General features: G+C 36.7%; 1 protein-coding gene across 1 annotated transcript; it reads right to left on the bottom strand.

The window, feature by feature from the left end:
- Window positions 1-310: 310 nt before the first annotated feature.
- Window positions 311-2,390, bottom strand: LOC149562249 (E3 ubiquitin-protein ligase RDUF2-like). Its single transcript, XM_089825786.1, has one exon. The coding sequence runs from the start codon at window positions 1,906-1,908 to the stop codon at window positions 850-852; it is 1,059 nt and encodes a 352-aa protein (XP_089681912.1). The 5' UTR covers window positions 1,909-2,390; the 3' UTR covers window positions 311-849.
- Between the last annotated feature and the right edge of the window lie 20,736 nt (window positions 2,391-23,126).

The raw sequence follows: 23,126 nt of genomic DNA, 5'->3' as shown, positions 1-23,126 counted from the left end.
AAGGATTCAGGAAAAATACCAAGCTTGAATACAACGAATGGAGGATAAGATGTTTATCTCTCCTATTGTCACTAATTGAACAAACAGAAAATTGTTTAATATGAAACCCAAATGCTGACAAGATCTATCACGAGAGGAATACAAATAAGTAGTCAAGAAAAATTAAAAGAAATAGTCAAAAAAACAATAAAAACATGGACAAGTTTTCAGAAGCATTGCAAAATTTTCATAAAAGATTTTTGAACGAGTCCGCCATACACGATTTTTTTAAACAAAGATCCACATAACGAATTGGAAGAAGAAGAGAAAATGGGAAAGAATGACAATGCATTCATAGCCAGCACACTTACAGATGGTAATGAAAACGATGTGGAGGACAACCTGGCCCCAACTTACAATTGGTAATGTAAAGCAAAATGAGGATTGCCAATCTTGCCTATTGTTTGTTTTCCCTTGCTACCCACTTTGCCCCCTCCCAGATAAATAATAGGCTAAAACATAACGAATAGAAAATGATATCCCTGTTATCATATTTCAGGCAGAAAGAAAATCCTTTGCTTACCTCATACAAAAAACACCTGCAGAGTAAACTCTTGTACCACGTCCATATCATGAGATATGTTTCTGCAATGAAGCATCTATCCATATCCTTGGTCTTTTAATCATATTTTTCAAGTGTGTGCAATTAGGAAGACCATGGATCTTTGAGCTTATAACTGAATAAGTAATTATCTACAAATGGAACAGCAAAACAATTGGCATAATCCAATCCATATGCCTGGCCACGCACAGTAAACTGCCCAATCCAAATCGGTTTGAATTGCAATGTTCCTAAGCCTTGAATCCCACTCAACTGAACCATCGGGAAGGACCAACGCCATCTTCAAATGGCCAACCAGAGCGCCTCCTAGAGCTTTGATCATTGCTAGAGCTTGGTGTATTCTGAGACTCTGTATTGGAGCTAGATGATCGAAGAGGCCATAGAAAGGAGAAAAGACTACGCCGGTGCGCCTGATTCTCACCATCACTAGGCCCACTTTCTCTCCGATTATCAGAACTCGCGTTTCTAACTCCCTCCGCATTACTGTTAGTGAAGTTTACAAAAGATTCACCAGAAAACCTCCCCACTGCAAATCCACCGCCAGGAAGCCTCCATATGGTTAACCCAATCTCCCCTGTCCCAGCTGACGAAGGCGAAGGAGAAGGCGTCTGGGCCTGCTCCTCCGTGGGCATCGCATGGCGGCAGACGGGACATGAATTGTGCTGAGAAAGCCATGGAAGAATACAATCAGAGTGATAGATATGCTTACATGGCATTTCAAGGGCTTGTTCGCCGATTTCGAAGGCATCTTTACAGACGGCACAATGCAAATCGTGGCCCAGATGCTTCTCCGCGATTTGGAAGGCAGGCATGGCGTCCACGGCACTTCTCAAAGCCGGCAGCGCCCCGCAGGCAGCGGCGGGATCGGTATTAGATAGATGTTCAATCAATCGGTCCAATCCGAAGCCCATGAAATACTCCGTCAGATGCGGCGACAATCGCCTGAGTCCTCCAACCCCAGATCCACTGTCGAAATAAACCTCAATGCTCGCGCTCGCAGTCTCTCCTTCTGCTACGTTAGGGTTAGGGCTCGGGCTAGGGTTAGGGTTAGGGTTTCTCCGCAGAATCAACATAGGCGTGAAGGAAAGCCTGCCACGCCCAGGCCTTCTCCTACCCTCCAAATGCCCCAACAGATTCGATATGCAGCCCAACAGATGGTGAGCATGCGAAAGCTGCCGCCTGCTCTCTCTTTGCCCCCTTTCCACTTCCTCCACGAATCCCCCATTGCAATTGGGGCAAACCATGTCCTGCCCGCCATCCAGGTGAACGATGGCATGGCACTGGTGGCACCAATACGCAATTGACATCTCCGATCAAGCGAATCTCTGAATGATTTCAGAGGGCAGAGGGGGAAATGAGTCCCAAATCTGGCGTAAAAAATGGGCTCAAATCCTCTGCGCTACCTAAACGAGGAGTGGCGACGAAAGCAATCCATAAATTCCCAAATAGAAAATTAGTGGAATTGGGTAGGTGCCATTACGCGTACTTCCAAGGGCAATAGAAGTTATCGCGTACCAAAATCCCCGGCTTGAACAGTTGTAAATGGATAACCATGAGCGTCGGCATCGGCACTGGTCAAACATTGTAGATACTCCCCCATTCTACCGCCGGCGAATTGGATTATTCGGGAAACTGGAGGTTTTGATATACGGAGTCCCATTATTTCATAGCAGAGAGGATTATTATGGTGGGTAGCTGTTGGTGGGGAATAGGGCACGGGACAAGATCTGGCCTTGAAATAATCGAGAGCGGGAAAAATTATGGCTGTCAAATTCAATCTCTTCGCGCTCAATTGACCGCTCAAATTCAACCCCCATCGCGCTTTGTAAATCTTCCAATTTCCAGAGGAATCCCCATCCCTCAAAGTACAATTTGAAATAGGGCTACTAAATTTGACATTTGATTCTGTCTTGTCAGTTTATGTTTGGATGTATATCTATTTCTTCCTTCTGAAATATTTGTAATATAAGAATTTTTTTGATGAGATGTGATGCTCTTTATTTTTAGTTCACTATAATCCTTCTAAGATTTAGAACTTCTTTTTAAAATGCTCCAAGGGTCATTAAATCTAGGGTTTGGATTTGGTCAATGGAATAATGGATAAAACATTTATCATAAATGATAAGAATTGACTTGGTTTACCGTGAAAATTTATGTGTTTGGATTTTGAAACAATTAATATTTGTGATTAAATGTAGGTGCATCTGTAAGTATAGGTCAAGTTTTATATTCATTGACTATCACATGTAGGTGCATCGTCTATAAGTTAGACTTTTTTATATATATACTATCATTATATGATTTTGTATCATTTGGATCAAGTTTGAATTTGACATTTGATTTTTATCTTTCTCAAATTTATATTTGAGATGGTTCTTCACTTCAAAGTAAGTATATTTTTTTATAAATGTATAGACTAAATATTTATAATACAAGAAATTTGATTGTATGTCAAAATAAGTAGTGGTTTACTTTTGATCTATTTATGATAAGATTTTATGTTTTTGAATTTTACTATCATCATTTGTAGTCAAATTTGAATGCATTTAGTATGTTGGATAGTCATTTTCATATATAAATAAGTTACTTTATCTAATGGTTGAGGGAGTATAGTTTAGCCAGTAATATTATTATTAATTCTACTGATTTGATTTGGTCAATCAAATAGTGGATACACTTTTTACCATTAAGTGATAAAATTATATATGCATTTGACTTTACATGACAAGAATGTATGTTATTGAATCTTTAATATATAATTATAATTATTATTTGTGGTCAATTGTAGGTACATCTAATATGTTAGACACTTCCATATTTAGGTAACAATTACTTATTGAGTGAACATCATTTATACAACAAATATCATTGAGATGAAAGTCTAAATTTGACATTTGATTGTCTTGTCATACTCATTCTTTTTTAATATAAGTTTTCTAAATATTGATCATATTTTTTAATAGAATTATTTGACATAGAAGGTCATTATATCTGAGATTTGATTTTGTCAATCAAATAATGGACACAATATTTTTATAACTAGTGATTTTATGACAAGACTTTTTCAATAATTGAATTTAACTATTATCATTTGTGATCAAATGTACGTACATCTAAAATGTTGTTAGATGATCAATTTCATTTATAAATAGATGGCTTTTACTAATATATTTTAAATAGAACAAATGTTCATTAACTCTAGGGTTTCATTTGGTCAATCAAATAGTGAATCTACTTTTGACCATGAATAATAGGAACATATGTACTATTGACCATATGTAATAGGAATGATGTGTATTTGACTTTATATAATAACTAGTAGATCATTGCCCCTAAATGTGAAAAGTATTTTCATATTTGTGCAAGTGAAGGATATTCTTTTAATTTTTGCAATAGTTTGTAATGTTTATATTTTTATATATAACATTTTGGGTGCTTTTTTTTTTTCTAATTAGTTGTTTGTAATTTTACTAGTGATTTTATTAGTTTTGATTATAAAAAATGGAAGAAAAGAAAGTGTCAATGTGTGTTATGTTTGAAATATATGTATAGGTGGAGGTACAAGGGAATATATTGTTTTTGATATTTCATTTAATATTTTAAGTAATATGTGTGTCAAAGATAACTTTGATGGGAGTATTTGTGAATGTTTTGCCTATTATTTCAATGAGTGTTTTATTTTGTATTTTTTTACAATGTTTTAGCAAGGTTGAAGAGAGAATGAGAGAGAAATGGTTGAGCAAGAGTGAAGGATGGTATTGAAATATTGTGATAATTTTATTTGTTTTGTCTAGTTTTTGGATCTAGTTATGGCATTGGTTCTATCTTTTATATAAAAGCAGCCAAAACAAGGTGGTTGGCCCTTTACAACAGTGGTGAGACTACCAGCAAAAAATCAACAGACCCCATAATAATTTACATCAAAAACGGAAGTAGCATCATAACAGTAAATAAAAGTACTAGAGTGCATGCTCTTAAAACTAACATAGTTTAACAATTTAACAAAATGCATTTAGCTGGTCAGCACATCATACCACCCATAGCCCATACCTAAGTTCAATAGAAAAACCAAAACCATCAATAATGAATGGAACGAGACAACTGGTAGAGCACCAAAAAACACCAGGCATAGGAAAGGTCACTAACTAGCATCCTTCTTCTTGCCTTTCCCAGCCAAAAGAACTTTGGCCTAGTCCTCCACAAGGAAATTATATTGCAATTTTGAATCTTCTTTCCTAAGGCCCTCCTCCTTCTCGTGAGCCAAAAGCTAGAAGGTGGTCACAGCCGCATGGGTCACCTTCTGAGTGAATTTGGAGAAGAGGGTGAAGCCTTCCTCTAGTGCATGACATCGATCCTGATTTAAGAGTAACAATCACCTCCTCTGCAATACCTAACTTAGTGCCTTGTTGCAATTCCTCAAAGACTTCCTCTTATCTTGCACATCTAGAGTGTTAATGGGAGCCTTTAAGATTTCTAGACAATTATTCCTTATTGGGGAAGAAATAGTGTCAAGGAAAGCTTTCTCAGATTTGGGGTCTTTTTGGTTAGCAACTGATAACAGGGTGAAAGTGGCAGAAATATGAGTGGGGTCTTAGGATGGGTCCTTGGTAGGGTTCTCTGCCTCAAAATCCTAAGTGTCATCAACAATGTCATCTCACTTCTCTCCCTCTTTGTTATCAATATCATCCTTCAACTTCTCCTTATCATCCCCCAAAGTCTTAGCACTCTCCTCCGAATTAGTATCTTCCTCCTCATCCTCATGAGAATGTCTAGTCATTTGTTTGATTCTACCCTCGGTCTTAGCAAGCCTACCCAATCTTCTTATGTTCCCACGAAACTCTTCATCTGAGTCCCCAATCTCCACCTCCACCCTCTTTTAAGTTTTAATTTTTTTATTGGCAGCTAGCTCCAAAACCTAGGTTTTGTTTTTCCTACTCTTGACCAGGGTTTGGCTTGGTGAGAGTTGTGAAGTAGGGGCATAGCTACCACCCACAAACTCTAGATGAAGGGGGGAACCAATGGGGAGGAAATTATCAATGGCTATCACTATGGGAGGCCAAAGGGCTAGGTGGAACTGGAATAAATGAAACATGAGCCCTTGGTATAAAATATTAAAATTAGCCCCTTTATTTTTTTTCTCCCTAACATCCATAACCATCTCTTCTAGGGCATGCATCAGAAAAAGGGAATGCAAACTAAATCCCTATTATGAAAGTAATTAAGCAAAGGGAAATGGTAAAAATAATACACACCATGTCTACCTTCCAGGGTGAGATACTTCATTATGACTAGGCACACATTGTCCCAAGGCTCCAATAACTTATCCCTCCAAAAACCACCACGATACTAGTCTAGGGCTTCATTACCTCTGAAAAAACTAGACAGGCTACCTTCATTTGTCACCTATACGATCTTCTGTCACTTCCTACCAGTTATGTCAAGGCCCGTTGCCATAGCTATGGTCTCCTCATTCACCTAGAAGGTGAAACCATTGATAGTGACCCTCCTATCCTTCTAGCTACTAACAAATTATTTAGAACAATTCTTGTCATAGCTAGCCATAATCTGCAGGTAAGGGACAAACCCCTTTTCCTTCAACATTATCCAGGTTGCCTGCCTTTAGGAGAAATCCTCCATCTTTGTGAGCTCGAGTTTGTTAATGTCCCCACCCATGGAATCCTTCTCCTTAATGATATCACTTTCAACAAGCTTGATAATTTTCATTTGCAAGAAAAACACCATCCAGAAAATCTCAAAAGTAGGGCTAAAAATGGTGTGTCTGCGGTTAAATGGCTTCTTCCTTACACTTCACAAGGATGTAATATCCAGAATGTTTAGGCAGTCTTAAAACATCATTATGGGGAGTGCATATGATTCAAGCATAATTCCTTAATGATCTAACAGTAATAATAATGATAACTTTTTTTGTAATCATCCAATACCGCAAAAAAATGATGCCTCTTTTTTTAAAGTAAAGGTTATTAATTTCTTTGCTTTTTTTGTGCCCTTGTGTGATGAAATCCACATAATTGTTCCTCACAAAATGTCTTTTCAGATTTAAGGTGATCTTAACCATCATATTAGTGGAAAGATTGCCAAAAATGCTGGTTCTCCAAATTTGGATAGTCATCAAACATAGTTTAGAGGGGTCCTTTCCCTACTAATGAGGGAATTTATATAGTTTGGTAGCATTTCAATACTCGTCTAGCTTTTTAGGCTATCCAAATCAAATCCCAAGGCTGTCATAGCATTTGCCACCACATTGCCTTCCCTGAAAGTGTGTTATAACTCATATTGATCAAGGGCCATAAGGAATTGCCAAATGTCCCCCAAGATGCAATGTATAGCCCAATCCAGTTGAGCATGCCCTTGGACAGAGTCAATGATGAGTTTAGAATCACCTTCTATGGTTAACTTCCTAAACTTCCTCTCTACAAAAAATTTTAGACCGCAAAGTAAGACAATGAGCTCTACCACATTATTGGTTCCTTGTCCTAAATTCCCCGAGTAGGCTAACAACACTTCTCCCCTAGCATTTCACAACACACCTCTAGCTACCGCAAAACCATCTCTAATCGCACCATCAAAGTTGAGCTTGATAGTAGACATGGTGGGAGGGATCCAATGGGTTCTTTTTCTTGCTAAAATTTATGAGTTGTCAAAGTGATGGAAGTTGGGGAGAATGTTCCAATTTCTAGCAATCTCCCCATCTTTCATGCTTGAGGGTTCCTATGGTACTCTGAACTTAGCCACCATGACATTCTTCGTAACAAGCTTCCTTAATATCTCTCCACTACCTCCTCCCCCTTTCTTCGTCCCTGAAGACCTAATTATTCTTCTCCTTCCAAACACCCCAAAAACATGTGGGGAGAGGATATTCCAAAGGATTCAAAGTCAAGGGTGGTAGAAGGGGCAATTCCAGTTCTCCACAAATTGTTCCATTACTATGTCCATGACCCAAACCAATGGGAATTTACTCCAAATGTAGGACCATACCCTTAAAGTATGGGGGCATTCAAGAAAAAGGTGCACTATGCTTTCATCTTCCTCCTTGCAAAGATAGCATTTGTTAGTAATTGGTATGCCTCTCCTCCTTAGGTTGTCAGTAGTTGAGATCTTGTCTTGCATGACCATCCACCAAAAGAAATTAACTTTTGGCAACAAATGAATATTTCAAATCTTTCTCCTGCTATTAGGGATCTAATCCTTTTCAAATATAAGGTGGTAGGCAGATTTAATTGATAACTAACCATTAGTCCTCCTGTCCCAAACCACCTTATCAGGCTGAGCATGCAAGGGAAGTTTGTGGTAACTAATCATTTCCTCCAATTTTATAACCAAAGGGTCCTCTCTATTAGGAATATCAGTAGTGGATAAATGTTTCCATTTCCTTTGGGCATCAATATAGATAGCCACCTTCTCCCCTGCCATTCTTTTTAAAAGTTCCTAAAGACCACTAAACTTGTTGTAGATCAATGGTTTTCCCCCAGCCAGTTGTCCTCTCGAAATCTTATTTTTTTACCATTTCCCACCAACCATCTCACCCCTTTCCTCAAAAGGGACATGTTCTTAAGGATGTTATTCCAAACCTAAGAGTTTCTCAGGAGCTCATTATTGAGGAGATTATACCTAAAATGGGTGTTGGCAAGGTATTTGGCACTCATGATTCTCTCCACCCAGTCTTGTTTTCCTACAATCTCCACCCCATTTTAGTGAGCAGTGCTTTATTCAGATCAACAATTCTTCTTATTCCCAACCCCCCCACCCTTATCTCTAGGTTTACAAGCAATCTCCCAATTAACAAGGTTCACTTTGTTTCTCTCCTCTGTGCTTGACCATAGGAAGTTCCTTTGTAGTTTTTCAAGTTTTTCAGCTATACTCTGATTAATCTTGAAAATGGAAAGAAAGTAGATAGGCATTCCTTGTAGAGCGCCACCAATAGTTGGAGTTCCCTCGCATTGCTAAGGAATTTACCTTTCCACCCAGCAAGCTTCTTATGTTTCCTTTCTAGTACAGTGTTACAGAATGTGGTGGAGACATCCTTGATCATCAGGGGGAGACCAAGGTAGATGTCCAAGAGGTTCATAGAGTAACATCCCAGAATATTTTTAACCTTAACCTGCAAGACTTCAGGATTGCTAAAAAAATAGACCTTACTTTTTACCAGGTTAATTTGCTAACCTAAACAATCCTCATAATTAGTAAGTAGGTTCCTCCAAGCTCTAGCCCCCTGGATAGAGGACTTGCCAAATAGGAAAGTTTCATCCACAAATTTTTGTATTACCTCGGGAGATAATACAATAGTGGGTTGGATTCATTTTAATTCCTGCCAACATGCTAACCAACCTACCCAACACTTCAACCACCATAAAGAAAAGGTGAGGGATAGAGGGTCACCCTATCTCAGGCCTTTGCCAACTTCAAAGTTACCTCGGGGGGTCCCATTGAGCAACACCTCATATTGTGTAGTTTCCACCATATTTCTTATGGCATTCACTATGTCCTTTTTGAACCCCACATGTTCCAACATATCATATAGGAAGGTCCAGTTGACTCTGTCATTGGTTTTGTTGTTCAAAATGTTCATTGTGGTTGATTCACTATTAAGATAATTTGTGCTATGTGATGTGGATTATTATAGAATTTTGTATTTATTTTAAAATTTTAAGGTTTGTTGTTTTTTATATTAAAAGTAACATAACACGAGTGTTGCTTCTTTACACAATGACCCAAAAGGTGTATAATAAGCAGACAAAACAACATCAATATATTAATAAATGACTTTGAATATCAAAAATATCAAAATGATATTAACAACATCATCAACAAAACTATAACCTATCATCTAAACTAAAAGTCTTGTGAAAAAGGCCCCATAGGACCATCAACAATATTGCCATCAAGTAATCTACTAAAAACATCAAAACAATAACTAGTAGCTACTTTTAAAATATTATAATAGTGCCAACCATGTACATTAATAACAAAAAACACAAAGAGCATAAGGGACCTCATCCCGAGTGTGCTCCTTTGGAACTTCACCCCACTTTCACAATACATTTGATCCTTCTTTAGTAAAAAATTTAATAAACTCCTTGTAGTTATATCGTTTCTACCATTTGTTCCTAGAATCATCTTCTTCTTAAGATACAAAGAGATCTCTAAGATCAACATTACTTGTAGGTTGGATATGAAGATGTTAGCAATATCCATATTTGATCTTTCCTTGTCTAGTGACAAAGCCACGTTCAACAAGATGTACCAACAATCTAAATTTTTTGTTCCCATTACCATCATCCACCAACACACTCTCCTCCATTAGAATAGTTTTCACGTTATGAGGGAGAAAGTCAATGTTCTCCAACATATAATGCCTTATAAGTGTAAAGACATTGCTCCCATAGAATCCACAACTTTATTACCTTCCTTATATGAATGAAGGCCCAACAAAATATTTCTTATATCCCCCATGATACACTCTATAAACCAATTGGTTTTAATAAGCCCTTGAGAAACATCCAATATAATTTTAGAATCCCCCCTCTATAATAAGAGCCTTGATTCCAATGGAGAGAGAAGATTTGATTCCCAAATATAAATCCAACCATTTATTTGGTTATTGGTGGAGACGTTCAAGTTACTAGTAAAGGTAGAAATCAATTCGTCATTGGAAGAACTAATAGTGCCACAAAAACATTTTTACCAAAAGGATTGTGATTACTTATGCTTTCATTTTATATCTCCACAAGTTATCTTATTGACGTATCATGTGACATTGGTTCATCGATAGCATTGAACGCCTTTGTATCCTACCTCAAAACACTTGAATTAACATACATGAGAGTCAAATCCTTACTCGTATTAATCATACTCTTAAGTTATCCTATATTTTCAAAATAAAAGAATCGGCTTTAAATCTATGAGCATGCACAATATACTACAAGCCATCTTTAAACAAATTATAATGATTCTTCTCTTAATAGAGAAATCCATTTTGATCAAACAAATAAGGGCTTCCAAGCACTCTTCAACAAATATCCAATGGAAACACATTAGAATGTACCTTATCCATAAATGTGCTTGTGATCACGAATCACAAGGTGCATTTCTTTGTTATCTACAACTAACCATTCTCACAAATCTAACCTCGTAGATAGGGTTTCTTATATGGTATGGGAATTTCTATTTTTGGGATCTCGATCTCGATTTATTTTAGAACCCACTTCTTTATGCTGTGGATCATCCTCTTGGCATAGGATATGAATTGGGATATGCATGGGAAACTATGGAAAGGGTTAAATATTTAGACATGAAGGAGATTGACTTTGGATTAGGTTATTTGAAATGATATTTTTAGGCATTAGAGGATATGGTGGTGATGGGAATAGAGTTTTGGTGCACTTGGATATGCTATTTATGTGTTGTATTGATGTCAAGTTTTGTCATTGATGATAGCATATATTTACATGATCATGACAGACAAATATTCTATAAAATGGAGGGAGATTATTGGCATAAGGAAGTTAGCATATAATAGGTTAAGCTATGAAAGCTTGGGATTAATCTTGATGGGAATCATGATACTGAGAGAGGGGGGGGGGGGGGGGTGAATTAGGATCTTTTAAACTTTTCACTCATAAAACAATTTACTAGATTCATACCTAATCCATCTCATATCTTAGATCTCATACCACAAACTCATAAAATTGTAATGCTAAAATGAATTCTGTCTAAGCATAACAACCATGAAAATATCAACACATAACATAATGATTTTGGTTATCCAGAAACACTTCAAGATGGAGGTAAAATTGGGGTGGGGATGAAACTCACAAATCTTTACTAGTGCAACAAAAAAAAAAAAAAAACCTATTGTTGATCTCCTTTTTGTTTTGACAAGGCAATGATAAAACACTTAAGTCATACTCTAACAGAATTATAGTGCGAGATGAGTGCAAAGAGTGAGTCGAGCATAAGTTGTCAGACAATGCATGTTGAGCAACATACTTAGTTAGTGTTGAGCACCAGTGTGTGTCGAGAAGATAGTATGTGTCGAGCAAGTCTATACACGTCGAGTGATTCAGGTGTTAAGTAAATAGTGGATGATGAGCCATTCAGAAGTTGAGTTACAACATTGAAGATATAATGAGTGTCGAGCATCAGAGTCTTTAGGTGCCAACTAAATAGTTTTTGGCATAGTTGTTTGTAATGGCACAAACTTCTATGTAAACCGTTTTTGGGTTGACCTAACAATTATTTTATGATTCTAAAAGATAAGGATGGATGTATATTATGAATACCTAGGCATGACATGCAACCAATTAGAAAAAGGGATGTTTTAAGTCACAATATGGATCAACCATAGCCATTGATTCTAACCTAACCCTAGTCCACCTATGTTTACTTAAGAAGAAAAACCCTAAAAGAGTTTGTAATATGAGGAATACGCAAGGAGATTAATGTTAAGTGTAGAGAGGGTATTCATGGTGACTAAGGAGGTTGAGACAAAGGGATGAATTACAGAATTAGTTAGAGAGAACATAACAAAGCAGAGAAAGAGTAGAGGAGATATATTTGATCAAAGAGGATCAAGTATTCATGAGGAAAGAGAAGATCTGACATCTAGCAGTGAGGTGGTAATCGAAGGATCATGTTGTTGAATCATTATAATAGGTGATAAAGAGAAAATCTCCTAACAAAGTAGCCTTAACAGGTTTTGAGTTCTGATAGGCTCTTGTAAAATCTCTTAACTGAGTGCTTACTTCATTGTGAGTTAAAATCCTCTAATAAGGTGAGACCTAACAATCTTTCTAGCCTTTGACAGGGTAGATCCCTTATAGGATAGATCATATTTTATGATCAAACAATTGTAACCATAATTGGGTACACTTTACAACTGTAGTAGTGAAGATTTGTGGGTGTCATCCCCACCCTAGTTTTACCTTCTCTTTGGAGGGTTTCTGGGTAACCAATATCTTGTGTCAAATGTTATTTGCTTTATGTTACATTTGAAATGCAGGGATAGTTATTTCATTTTACATATTGGATTATGAGATGGATGTGTGGTGAATATATTTTGGTTAAAAATTTTAAGTGTTGATTCACACACCCCCCCCCCCAACCTCTCAAAATACACTTTTCCATTAAGTAATTCAAATAATCGGTATCAGTCTAATTATTGGAAAAGTACATTGACAATCAAAAGATTAAAATACAACTTGTCCTACATTAGTTGAATGAAGCAAGAGATGTGTTGCAACAATCATTGAAGAAAAGAAAAGAATTAGCCATGCAAAAAAATGACACGCAATACAAAGAGATTGACACTGCTAGATTATTTTCAGAAGGAAACTCTAAAGAGTTTTATTCATCAATTACGAATCTAATGGAAAAGAATGGAGCCCTAAACGAAGAAGTCAAGAATATCAAAAGAGAGAAAGAGATGCAATCAGTATTGCTATGTGAGATGAATGAAAACAAAAAAAGTAGAAGATGGCAAAGTCATGATTGAAGAAGACAAAAGGATATTGTCTAATAGACTTGAAGAGAAGACATCAAATATACAAAAGCTTGCCAATATGCAATTAGATACAATGAATCAGTTGATGACTGCTAATCATGAATTGAATGGAAAGGATATTGAGATCCCAACCTTGAAGTCGTAGAATGACCTACTACAAAATGAATTGAAAGCTGAAAGAGAAAAGCTTAACAAGCCAAGTGAAGCCATAAAATATTTTGAAAAATTTATGAAATCACCAAGACCTATCAATGGTACTATTGGATTGGGTTACACTACTATTGAATAAGGAGAATCATCTAGAAGTGGCGAACTACGAAGAAACAAAGGTAAGAACAAAAAACCCACTTGTTGTAATCGTGGAAAGCTAGGTCATACATCTAATGTCTGCAAGAGTAAAACTATCAACCAAAGCCTTAAGCAAAAAACACAGAGGAAATTGCTACAATTGCAACAAGCAAGGACATCAAGCATATGAATGCAAGACCAATACCATGAACACTCAAAGATTTGAAGGATGCTGCTATAATTATTAGAAGCATGGACATAAAGTATATGAGTGCAGATCCAAGCCTAAATGGTCATCAAACAAACAAGCCAAGGTAAACCATAATGGAAATTCTTACAATTGGGATTACAACACAAGGTACAGTTGTCACTATTGTCAAGAGTATGGAAATATTCCTAAGAATTGCATAAGAACACATTTTAGAAGTGACTACAGTAGATGGTTGAGTAGTACTACATTCTTTAGTTGTTTGAAGACTGGTCATGTTAGCAGAAATTGTCTAACAAGGTCACCAACACCAAGCAGTAAATCTAGCAAGGTTAAAGAGAAGATTGATGTTGAAAAGGTAGAAGTTTAGATGAACAAGACACAGAAGAAGAGAGAAGATTGCAACACATCAAGTCAAGATGAGGTCACTTCATCTAATGGATTAGGTGATCACATCACCCCCAGCTAGGCAATCAAAAGGTATGTGTGGGACTCATATTTAAAATTTATATTATGCATTAGTTCTAAGAATCTGAGATTTGAAAGCATTACATATGCATGAGTTAAGATGCAATGGAGTGATTGGAACCTGAAGAAAATCTTTAGTTTTATTATTTTCTATGTTGTTGTCGAGCATGGAAAGTTTCACAATTGTTGTCGAGCAAAGGAATTATGTTAGTATTGGCCAAGCTCTCTATGTAAGCCAAGCGTAGTGGAAATCATGTGTAAGCCGAGTGAGTTGGAAACCCTATGATAGTCGAGCTTACAGTTATGTAAGCACTAAGTATTTATTATCAAATTCCAAGGGTTATATAGTCATTTCTTGACTCATTTGCATTCACTAGTAATCAAAGAGAGCACAAAGAGCACAAAGGAAAATTGCAACAAGAGATTCTAGCATTCGCAAACTAAATTTGACTACAACTTGACAAAATTCATCAGATTGAAAGGCATTTAACTAGTGTCAAGGTATGTTGTTAAATTTTTAACAAACCCTAAGTAGTCAAGATGGCAGCCAGCTCTTCTGTAAATGTTAGGAAGGAATGAAATGAAGTTTTTAATGTTAAATTAATTAGCAATGATGTGAGACAACTACCTTTCTAAGAAATACTTGAAATAACATACAAAGGAGACCATTTTGGTGCGTTATCGACGATACCACCAAAATTTCTCATGATTCAGAATGTTAGGTGTTGTTATACATGAAAAGTTGGAAGTATAGGAGACATGGAGATAAGGGAATTATACAACAAACTTTGTGAGAATGGAGTCTTGAGGGAATAAAATAAAATTGTAGAGAAGAAAGGGTTGACCCATGCCCTAGATTTTCCTAATGTATTCAAGACAAAATAGATACAAATTATGCTTAGTTGAATACATGATGGCTACATATGGTTAGAGAATTGATCAATTAAGATCATTAAAAGGATTATTAACCGAGTAACTGGGTACCCTACCCTAGACAGACCTAAGAGCATGCATAGTGATGCAAAGGAGATAATAGAGAAAAATATAGGTGTCATGTGGAATAAGAGAGGGATGTCTATTAATTCAATTTTAGACCCACTAGTTGCCTTTGCAGTGAGAGTGATTGCTCACAAGTTCTTCTAGTCTAGCCAACTAAATAGTGTATCATGTATGGTAGTTGATTTGAGATACAAGATAGTGAAGAGAGATCACACCTATGACCTTGCCGAGTTACAACTTCAACAACTATCTGAAAACTTGGAGGTCGTAAGGAAAACAAAGAGTGCATCTTGCAAGTTTGGTTCTCTACTTGTCTACATATTCTTTTATGTGCAGAACACTTTTCCTACTTTTGGTAAAGTGGTGTGGAAGTCAAATAGGCCAGTTACACTTCAAAATGTAGAGCTCATAGAACAACTTGGAGAGAACTTTGAGTCAGTAATGACCATCTATTTTGAGGATTTTAAGAAATCCATGTAACAAAGATTAAGGATACCTGTGTCACCAGTGGAACACCATTACAATGATGTTTACTTCCTAGTGGATGCAAATTACACATATGTGTAGGAAGTTATACTTAGGGTCAGATGGCTAAAGCCCTTACCATATGAGATCAATTTAGATGAGGCATCTATATCTATTACAACTCTACTAGTAGAAGATAATGATAAAAGTGCCACCTCATTTGGTAATTACAATGAAGCCAAGTCTAGGATCACTCTAAACTTGTAAAAAACTTTAGTGATAAGAAAGAAGAATAATCTTGTGAAGAAGCTAAAGGAGAGATTTGGCAAAGGGGGAGAAGAAGAAGAAAATGAAGATGATGAAGAGGAAGAACAAGACCAAGCCCCATTGGCACTAACTCTAGGCCAAGGAGAAGATCAAGATGAAGAAGCAAAAGGTGCCAAGGAAATACCTCAACTAGCTAAGAAGAAGAGGAAGGCAAGGGAGCCAAAGGTGAAGAAACCTAAGAAGCTTGTGAAAACTTCACAATAGAAGCCAATAATACCTTCCACTAAGTCTAACACAAGGGTAGCGACCAAGAAAATCAAAGAAGCTAAAAATCCTAAGGGTAAAAGAATTATTACCTCAGCTAAGTTGAGCAAGCCCGAAAAGAAGACACACAAGAGGTTAAGGAGGAAGTATACTACAGAAGTTGAGTCAAATGAGGAGAGAAAAAATTTAGATGACCTGAGCTAATTCAAGGTGGTAAGCCACAATCTCTCCTCTAACTTGGACAATTTGTGTGACAATGTAAAGTTAAATGCAGATTTATTTGGTTTTGCACACATTGATTTTGATAAGTTAGGAAAAGTTTATCAAAATAAAATTGAGGAAGCCATATATGATATGATGGCTACATCAAATCAACTCCTCTTGAGATTGCCAACTCACTACCCAAGAGTCTATATGATCGAGTTGAGCAAAAATGGCAATTCAGCTTACAAACTAAAAGACAAATCAAGGAAACTACACTAGACAAGTGATACCTGAACTGGATAATAAAATGATGAATGAGGCTATGGAATTGCATAAAGGCAAATTTACTCTAATATACAAGGCATTCCATATTTTGAAGAAGAATATAGAAGATGTGGTAACTAAGAGTACATTAATTTAGAAAATTATTTATGGGTTATCCACTAAGGCAATTACTAAGAAAGGTGAACAAGAGGCAATAGAGACTGCAAAAGTGGTACCAGTCAAGGATGGTAATGTGGGAGGCACTAAGGAGACAACAAAAAAAGAGCCACAACTGATGATGAGTAGAAAGATGATCAGAATGTACCAGATATACAAGTGTCAAGTGTCAGTCCTCCACATGTAAACCAAGTGAGTCAACATGACTCAATACAAATAAGGGATGTTCCTAATATTTTGGCTTAGACCATTAATCCTTTGACTAAATAATACTTGAAGAAGATTCTGAAGGACTCTACCATGACAACTAAACTATGCAACAATCATGTGTTGGTGAGAGTAGATGAGATTGAGAAGGCAAAATTGGCATATGCAGGGGAGAAACCAAAAGACACATCTAATGTGCCCCTTAATCTACAGATGCAAAAGAGAAAGTAGATCAAAGTGCAAGCACTGAATAGGCAAGTGTTACAACTGAAACACAAGTTACAATCCCTATAGTGATATTTCATATGAAAGAGGCAATGACACAAAATGTAGACACATTGGTGCCAAACATTCCAAGAAAGAAAGCCATATTAACTATTGAGAAAGATGGAACTAAGGTTCACATAGGTCAGGAAGCTAGTCTTGCACCTATTTCACAAATTCAAAGTGAAGCACAATAGGAAGAGATGAATAAAAAAGATAAGACTGAAGAGCTAAAGGTGACTACTGCACTAGAGGAACAAATAGCCATATAGACTTTGGTTACCCTACTAGTTTTTGTTGCTCCTCCCAGTAGTTAAGCTCTTCAAAGGTTGAGTACAAATGTTACACCATTGCAAGTACCAATGCCAAGTGCAAAAATATCAAGGAGCCATGATGATACATCTTTTGGAGAAGTGAGCTTAGATGAGGTGATTGCATTACCAAAGTTTGATCTTAATACAATAACCATAGAGCATATGAGCATTCTACAAGAAGCTCTACAAAGGAAAAAATAGCAAGACTTGCTACGAAGGAAGCATAAGTAGAAGCATGTGCTTCATGACATTGAAGACATATTTATTGATGCTTTCAGCCTTCCAGAGCCAAATGAATAGAAACCTATCATTGAGCATCTTGTAAACATTGTTGATAAGGTTAGAGGTGAAGACTTGGATTCAAATGTAAAATTATTAGAATGGTCTGAGAAAAAATTTCACTCTAAGGTTTTTTTAAACCACTTTGTTAAGAGATTTTCCCTTACTCAATTTGTCAAAATTGATTTAGTATTTGATCCTTCGGTCTTCTTTAAAATTTGTTTACCTATCCCCTCTCTTCAATATCTCAATATGATCTTGTTATCTGATATCTCTATTATGTCCTTCATTGCTAGGTTGCTTTGTCTAATATCCTTTTAGACTTAGCCTTCCTTGCTCTATTCTAAGCTTGATTGTTCCTTCACTTCTTCTTCTTGCTTCCACACTCACTCTCTCCTCTCTTTAGTTTAGGGTTGGAATCCTTATTAAATAGATAATCATAGAAAGTTATGAATCTTACTCAATGATTCATATTTCATCCTTTTTCCATTTTACCCTTTTGAATTTTTGATTTGTCAATCTATTTTTCTTGGGACTAACTCCTTCTAAAAAAATGTGTAGTGTGCTCTTTAATTGTCTCTACAATCTTTTAATGTTGTGTAGAAGTCGGCTAAAATGATTTAATAAATGTTTGTGCCATTACAAACTCATATGTCAAAATTGGTTTACTCGACACTTGAATGTTCTGACCCTCGATCATAACTAACATGCATGTTGTCACTTAGCTTCTATACACTTGACATATACTGATTCCCTTGACATTAATTTTCCATCGACTTAGTTTCCACTATTTTTCTCAACTTATATGTTGGCTCGATCTCTATTGGGGTGCTCGCCAACCTTTGACTTGCTCAACATGTAATGAAATATGAACAAGTTCTTTGTAGCTTGGCCTTCTCTGGATGGCCTAGTCACAATGATAACCATCCAACTCTTCCTTGGAAATGACTAAGTGTTGGACACTAATAGGCAACACAGGCTTAGAGATCAACAATCTCCCCCTTTACACAAGTGTCAATAAAACTTTGTCATGACTTAGCTCTCCTTTCAAAATTAAAAAATAATGCTCCCCCTTGGACTGTAAATCGATCTTCAAAACTTATCTCTACAATACAATATATATATGTATGCGAACTCTGATGCTGACTCATCTAATAATGTTGTTTCTGATTTCTATCTCCCCCTTGTGTCTGTCATGGTGATTTCCCCTTGTTTATGTCATGAGAATATTTTTCCCCTTGTTTTTGTCACTTATGGCTTGGGGCTTTCTAGGGTCAGTTTGTATTTATCCAAAAAATGTTCAACGACTTGCCAAAATTTCTTCAAGTTCTTTATTCCATCTATCTCTTACTAATTCAATGACTTGGATGTGAATCTCTAGCTGAGCAACTAGATCAATTAGGCTCTCAACAATTGGAAGATGTGGATCTTTCTATGTTAAAGTTTGATCTACAAATAATTACCTTTGAATTATCTCCAAACGAGGTAGTAACATGAATTGAATTGAAATCAATTTGTTCCTTATGCCAATATCTCTAGCCATTAACTCAACTAATCTTTATTGATCAAATTTCAACTTATTGTATGAAGGTGAGCTTGAACTTGTGTTCTTTCTCAATGAAATTGTACATGCCTTCATATATGTATGTATTAGCTCAATAGAATGTTGATTCTCCAATGTGAAGAATTCAACATCATATAGTTTCATATATAACTTCCTTCCAGCTAAGTGGTGAGGTTGGAAAGCTCAACTTGCCTAATTACAACTTCTATCGAGACTTTCTCCAAAACTTTGTGCTCAAAATTATTTTAAGACCATCTCATCAATCTATCATTGGTCTCCATATCTTCTATATGAACTTTATCAACTATATACACTAAGGGATCCTATTTCTCCTATTTTGTTCATTATCATGGCTAAATGTATTGGAAGTTGATTGAGAGGAAAAAACAAGAAGGGAGACTTAAAGGGATTAAACCATCTTCGAGGAGTGCTTCTTTTTACATCAGCAGTTTGTGGATGATACTATTATGGGAGGGGAGGCTTCTATTAAGGAGGCTAAAGTGATCAAGGAAATTTTGGATTTGTATATTAGAGGATTAGGACAACTTATTAATTGGGAGAAAAGTTTGATCTTCTTCATTAATACTTCTAAGGACAGACAAAGGAAAATAGCGAGAATTCTTGGGTGTGGAGTGGGTAAGCTCCCTTGTACTTATCTTGGTCTCCCCATGGGTTCAAAACCCCCTTCTTTCTAGAATGGGATTCTTGATAGGTTTAGAAAGAAGCTGGTGGGGTGGAAAGGGGCTTCTCTTACTCAAGCAGTCAAATGTTTTTTGGTAAAATCCACTCTTCAGAATCTCCTGATGTATGCAAGAGAATTTCTTTGGTCTGGCCTTGAGGATCAGAATAGATATCCCCTTGTGGCGTGGGATAATGTTTGTCTTCCAAAGTGCTATGGGGGCCTGTGAATTAGGAAATTAAAGCATCTTAATAAGGCTCTTCTAGCTAAACAAGTATGGCACATTTTTAGTAGCACAGGGGAATAGAGAGATAATTTTGTCAATAAGTATATCAGAAGACCTACTATTCAGTTCCTACTCAATAATGAAGACATCTTGAATGTATCGGTCATTTGGAATGGAACCCTTAAGGCAAGGGATTTGACCAAAGCTAAGATTAAGTGGAAAGTGGGTAATGGTGAGGACATTCTATTCTAGCATGATAATTGGTTGATTCGAGGCCCCCTTATAAATAATCCCATCTTTGAAAACTAGTCAAATGTTTGTATTAGGAAATTTGGTTTGAAAATCTCTGACTACAGAACCAACTAGGGTTGGAGAGACCTATCTCTCATTTCAGATGACCTCAAGCCAGTTTTGATAATGTTGAACTCTTTGATTCTTAATAACAAGAGGGATGAGGTTATTTGGGGAGACAACCTAGATGGTTGTTACTCGGTTGCATCAGGATATAACTCTCTTTGGAGCTTGAATGAGAAGCCCCCTTGGGCTAAAGTCTAGATTCTTGGTCTTACCCTAAAGATCAATATCTTTTTCTTGTTGGCTTTACAAGAAAAAATCCTTACCTAGGATAATTTAATTAAAAGAGGACATTATATGCCTAATATATGTATTATGTGTAAAAATTAGATGGAAACAACTAATCATTTGTTTATCCATTGTTCTTATTCTAGGGAGGTTTGGGATAGTTTATCTAAGAATCTTGGGGTAAGTTGGTGCAAGCCAGACAATGTTCTAGATTTCTTTTGCCAATGGAATAGTATGTTTAAAGGAACTAATCTACAGGATTTAAGTACCTGGACTTTGCCTCATTTCTGTTGGGGAGTATGGAAGGAAAGAAACAATTGAATCTTTAGAGAAAGAGAGGAACTTGCTTTTGTTTTGACAGACAAGATATATAGAGGCATGGAGGAAAATTATCAAGTAAGAAAGGGGGGAGATTTTGAAAGTGGCAGTAAGAAGAAGGATAAAGAAAAGGACGGGAGGGCTAAAAGACAAGAGGTGAAATGGTTGCTCCCTCTGGAGGGATGGCATAAAGAAAATTTTGATGGTGTGGCCAAAGGAAAGCCTGGACCTTCGATTTGTGGAGGTATCATCAGAAATAGCTATGGTGGAGGGGAGGTGACTTTTTCTCATCCATTGGGATATTAGACAAACCATTATGCAGAAGCTAGTGCTACATGCCACATGGTGAAATTAGCTTTGGACAAGGGAGTTAAAAAATTATGGTTGGAGGCGGATTCATATAACACAGTAAGGTGTATTAAAGGGATTACTCAACCATCATGGTCAATTGAAAATATTATTGATAAGACTCGCTCCCTTCTTGATAATTTTGAAAGTGTCCACATCACCCATGAATATAGGGAGGCAAACTTCGTGGCGGACTGGTTTGCCAACAAAGCAGTCAAGCAAGAAAAGGGTATGATTTGGAATTCTGACAAAAATATTCTGGAGGAGGTGAAAAGCCTAATTGAACTGGACAAAACCCAAGTTTGTACGATGGATATCTAACTGTCATAATGGCATTTAATGAGAGTTGGGGTTTAAGTAATTATAATAATGACATTTATAGAAAACACAATCAAATGAGGTTATTGGTGTCACCTCGACACATTTCTTGGGTCAATTTCTCTCTCTTTCTTTACCATTTTGGGGGTAAAGGTAGACATTTTAGCAATTATCACAAAGGTGGCTATCAGGGTTTCCAAAAGTTGGAGAAGGGTTATCAAAAGTTGGGATTTATGATAATTGTGAGCATTGAGAACTTAGAGATGGTAGGGGAAAGAATAAGGAAGGACCTTGTTGGTGAAGTAGAGAAATAGAAGCACAGGATGAAAGTCTGGGAAAAGTTAGAGAAGGGTGGTATAGCCAACTACATTTCAAAACTTCATGGTTTTGACCCTACGGTCACTAATAGTATGGTGGATTCATGAAAGGACAAAAGGATGAAAGTAGACAGGGTCTTGTTTCAGATCACTGAGGAAATTATTTCTTTGGTAACTGAAATTCTGGCAGAGGGGATGAAGTTGTTTAGGGAAAAGAAGATGTCAGCAAATGCTATGAAGGAATTTGTGAAGAACACAGAGGAGAGAAATGAACTGGTAAAGTGTGGAACTTACTACGAAATGGATTCTATTAAGAAGCTATGGAAGTATGTTTTATGGGCCATAATAGAGTATATTTCTTTGGAAACTAGATTTGATAGAGTAAGAACACATCACTTCGTTTTACTCAATCACTTTCACTATGGTGTCAAGATTTCATTCCCTTTCTATTTATATACGTCAATGTGTAAGAGTATTTATGGTCATAAGAAGAAACCCTCAGTGAATTCACCCCTTCATGAGGGGTTATTGCTTCTAATTTATGAGCATTTCAAGGCTCACACTATAAGCAAAACCCCCCTGTAGGGTGCATATGCTTCTGTAGATACAAGAAGCTCTAGTTTCTCATCTGATTCGAAGGATGTCCAAAGTATTAGTTTGGAGGGTGAAGAGAACATTTCTCCTGCGAAAAATGCCAAGGATTCAGAAAAGAAGTTGCCTTCATCAATAAAAACCCCAAGTAGGAAGAGCCCTAGAGGCCATGGGTCAAAATCATCTAGACAGGTAGATGAAGAGTATAATGAGGAAGGGGATGATATGAAAATTTATGAAGAGGGTGAAGAGGAGGCAAAAACTAAGTCAGTAAAGCCAGTGGCTAAGAAACAAAGGAGATCAAAAGAGAAGGATGTTGAGGGGATTGTGGATTATGGGCCGAAGCTTCCTACTATTCCTCTTGCCCCTATTCATCCTTGGGAACTAGACATGG

This window comes from Cupressus sempervirens, chromosome 4, assembly GCF_028749045.1.
Source record: "Cupressus sempervirens isolate cs-2001-9-10 chromosome 4, ASM2874904v1, whole genome shotgun sequence".
In the NCBI taxonomy this organism is placed as follows: Eukaryota; Viridiplantae; Streptophyta; class Pinopsida; order Cupressales; family Cupressaceae; genus Cupressus; species Cupressus sempervirens.
Note: the sequence above shows the minus strand (reverse complement) of the source record. Positions and strands in the feature narration are given on the sequence as shown.

Bases quoted from the DNA above. Each gene is read 5' to 3' on its own strand.
- LOC149562249 (XM_089825786.1), bottom strand. From the start codon at position 1,908: ATGTCAATTGCGTATTGGTGCCACCAGTGCCATGCCATCGTTCACCTG.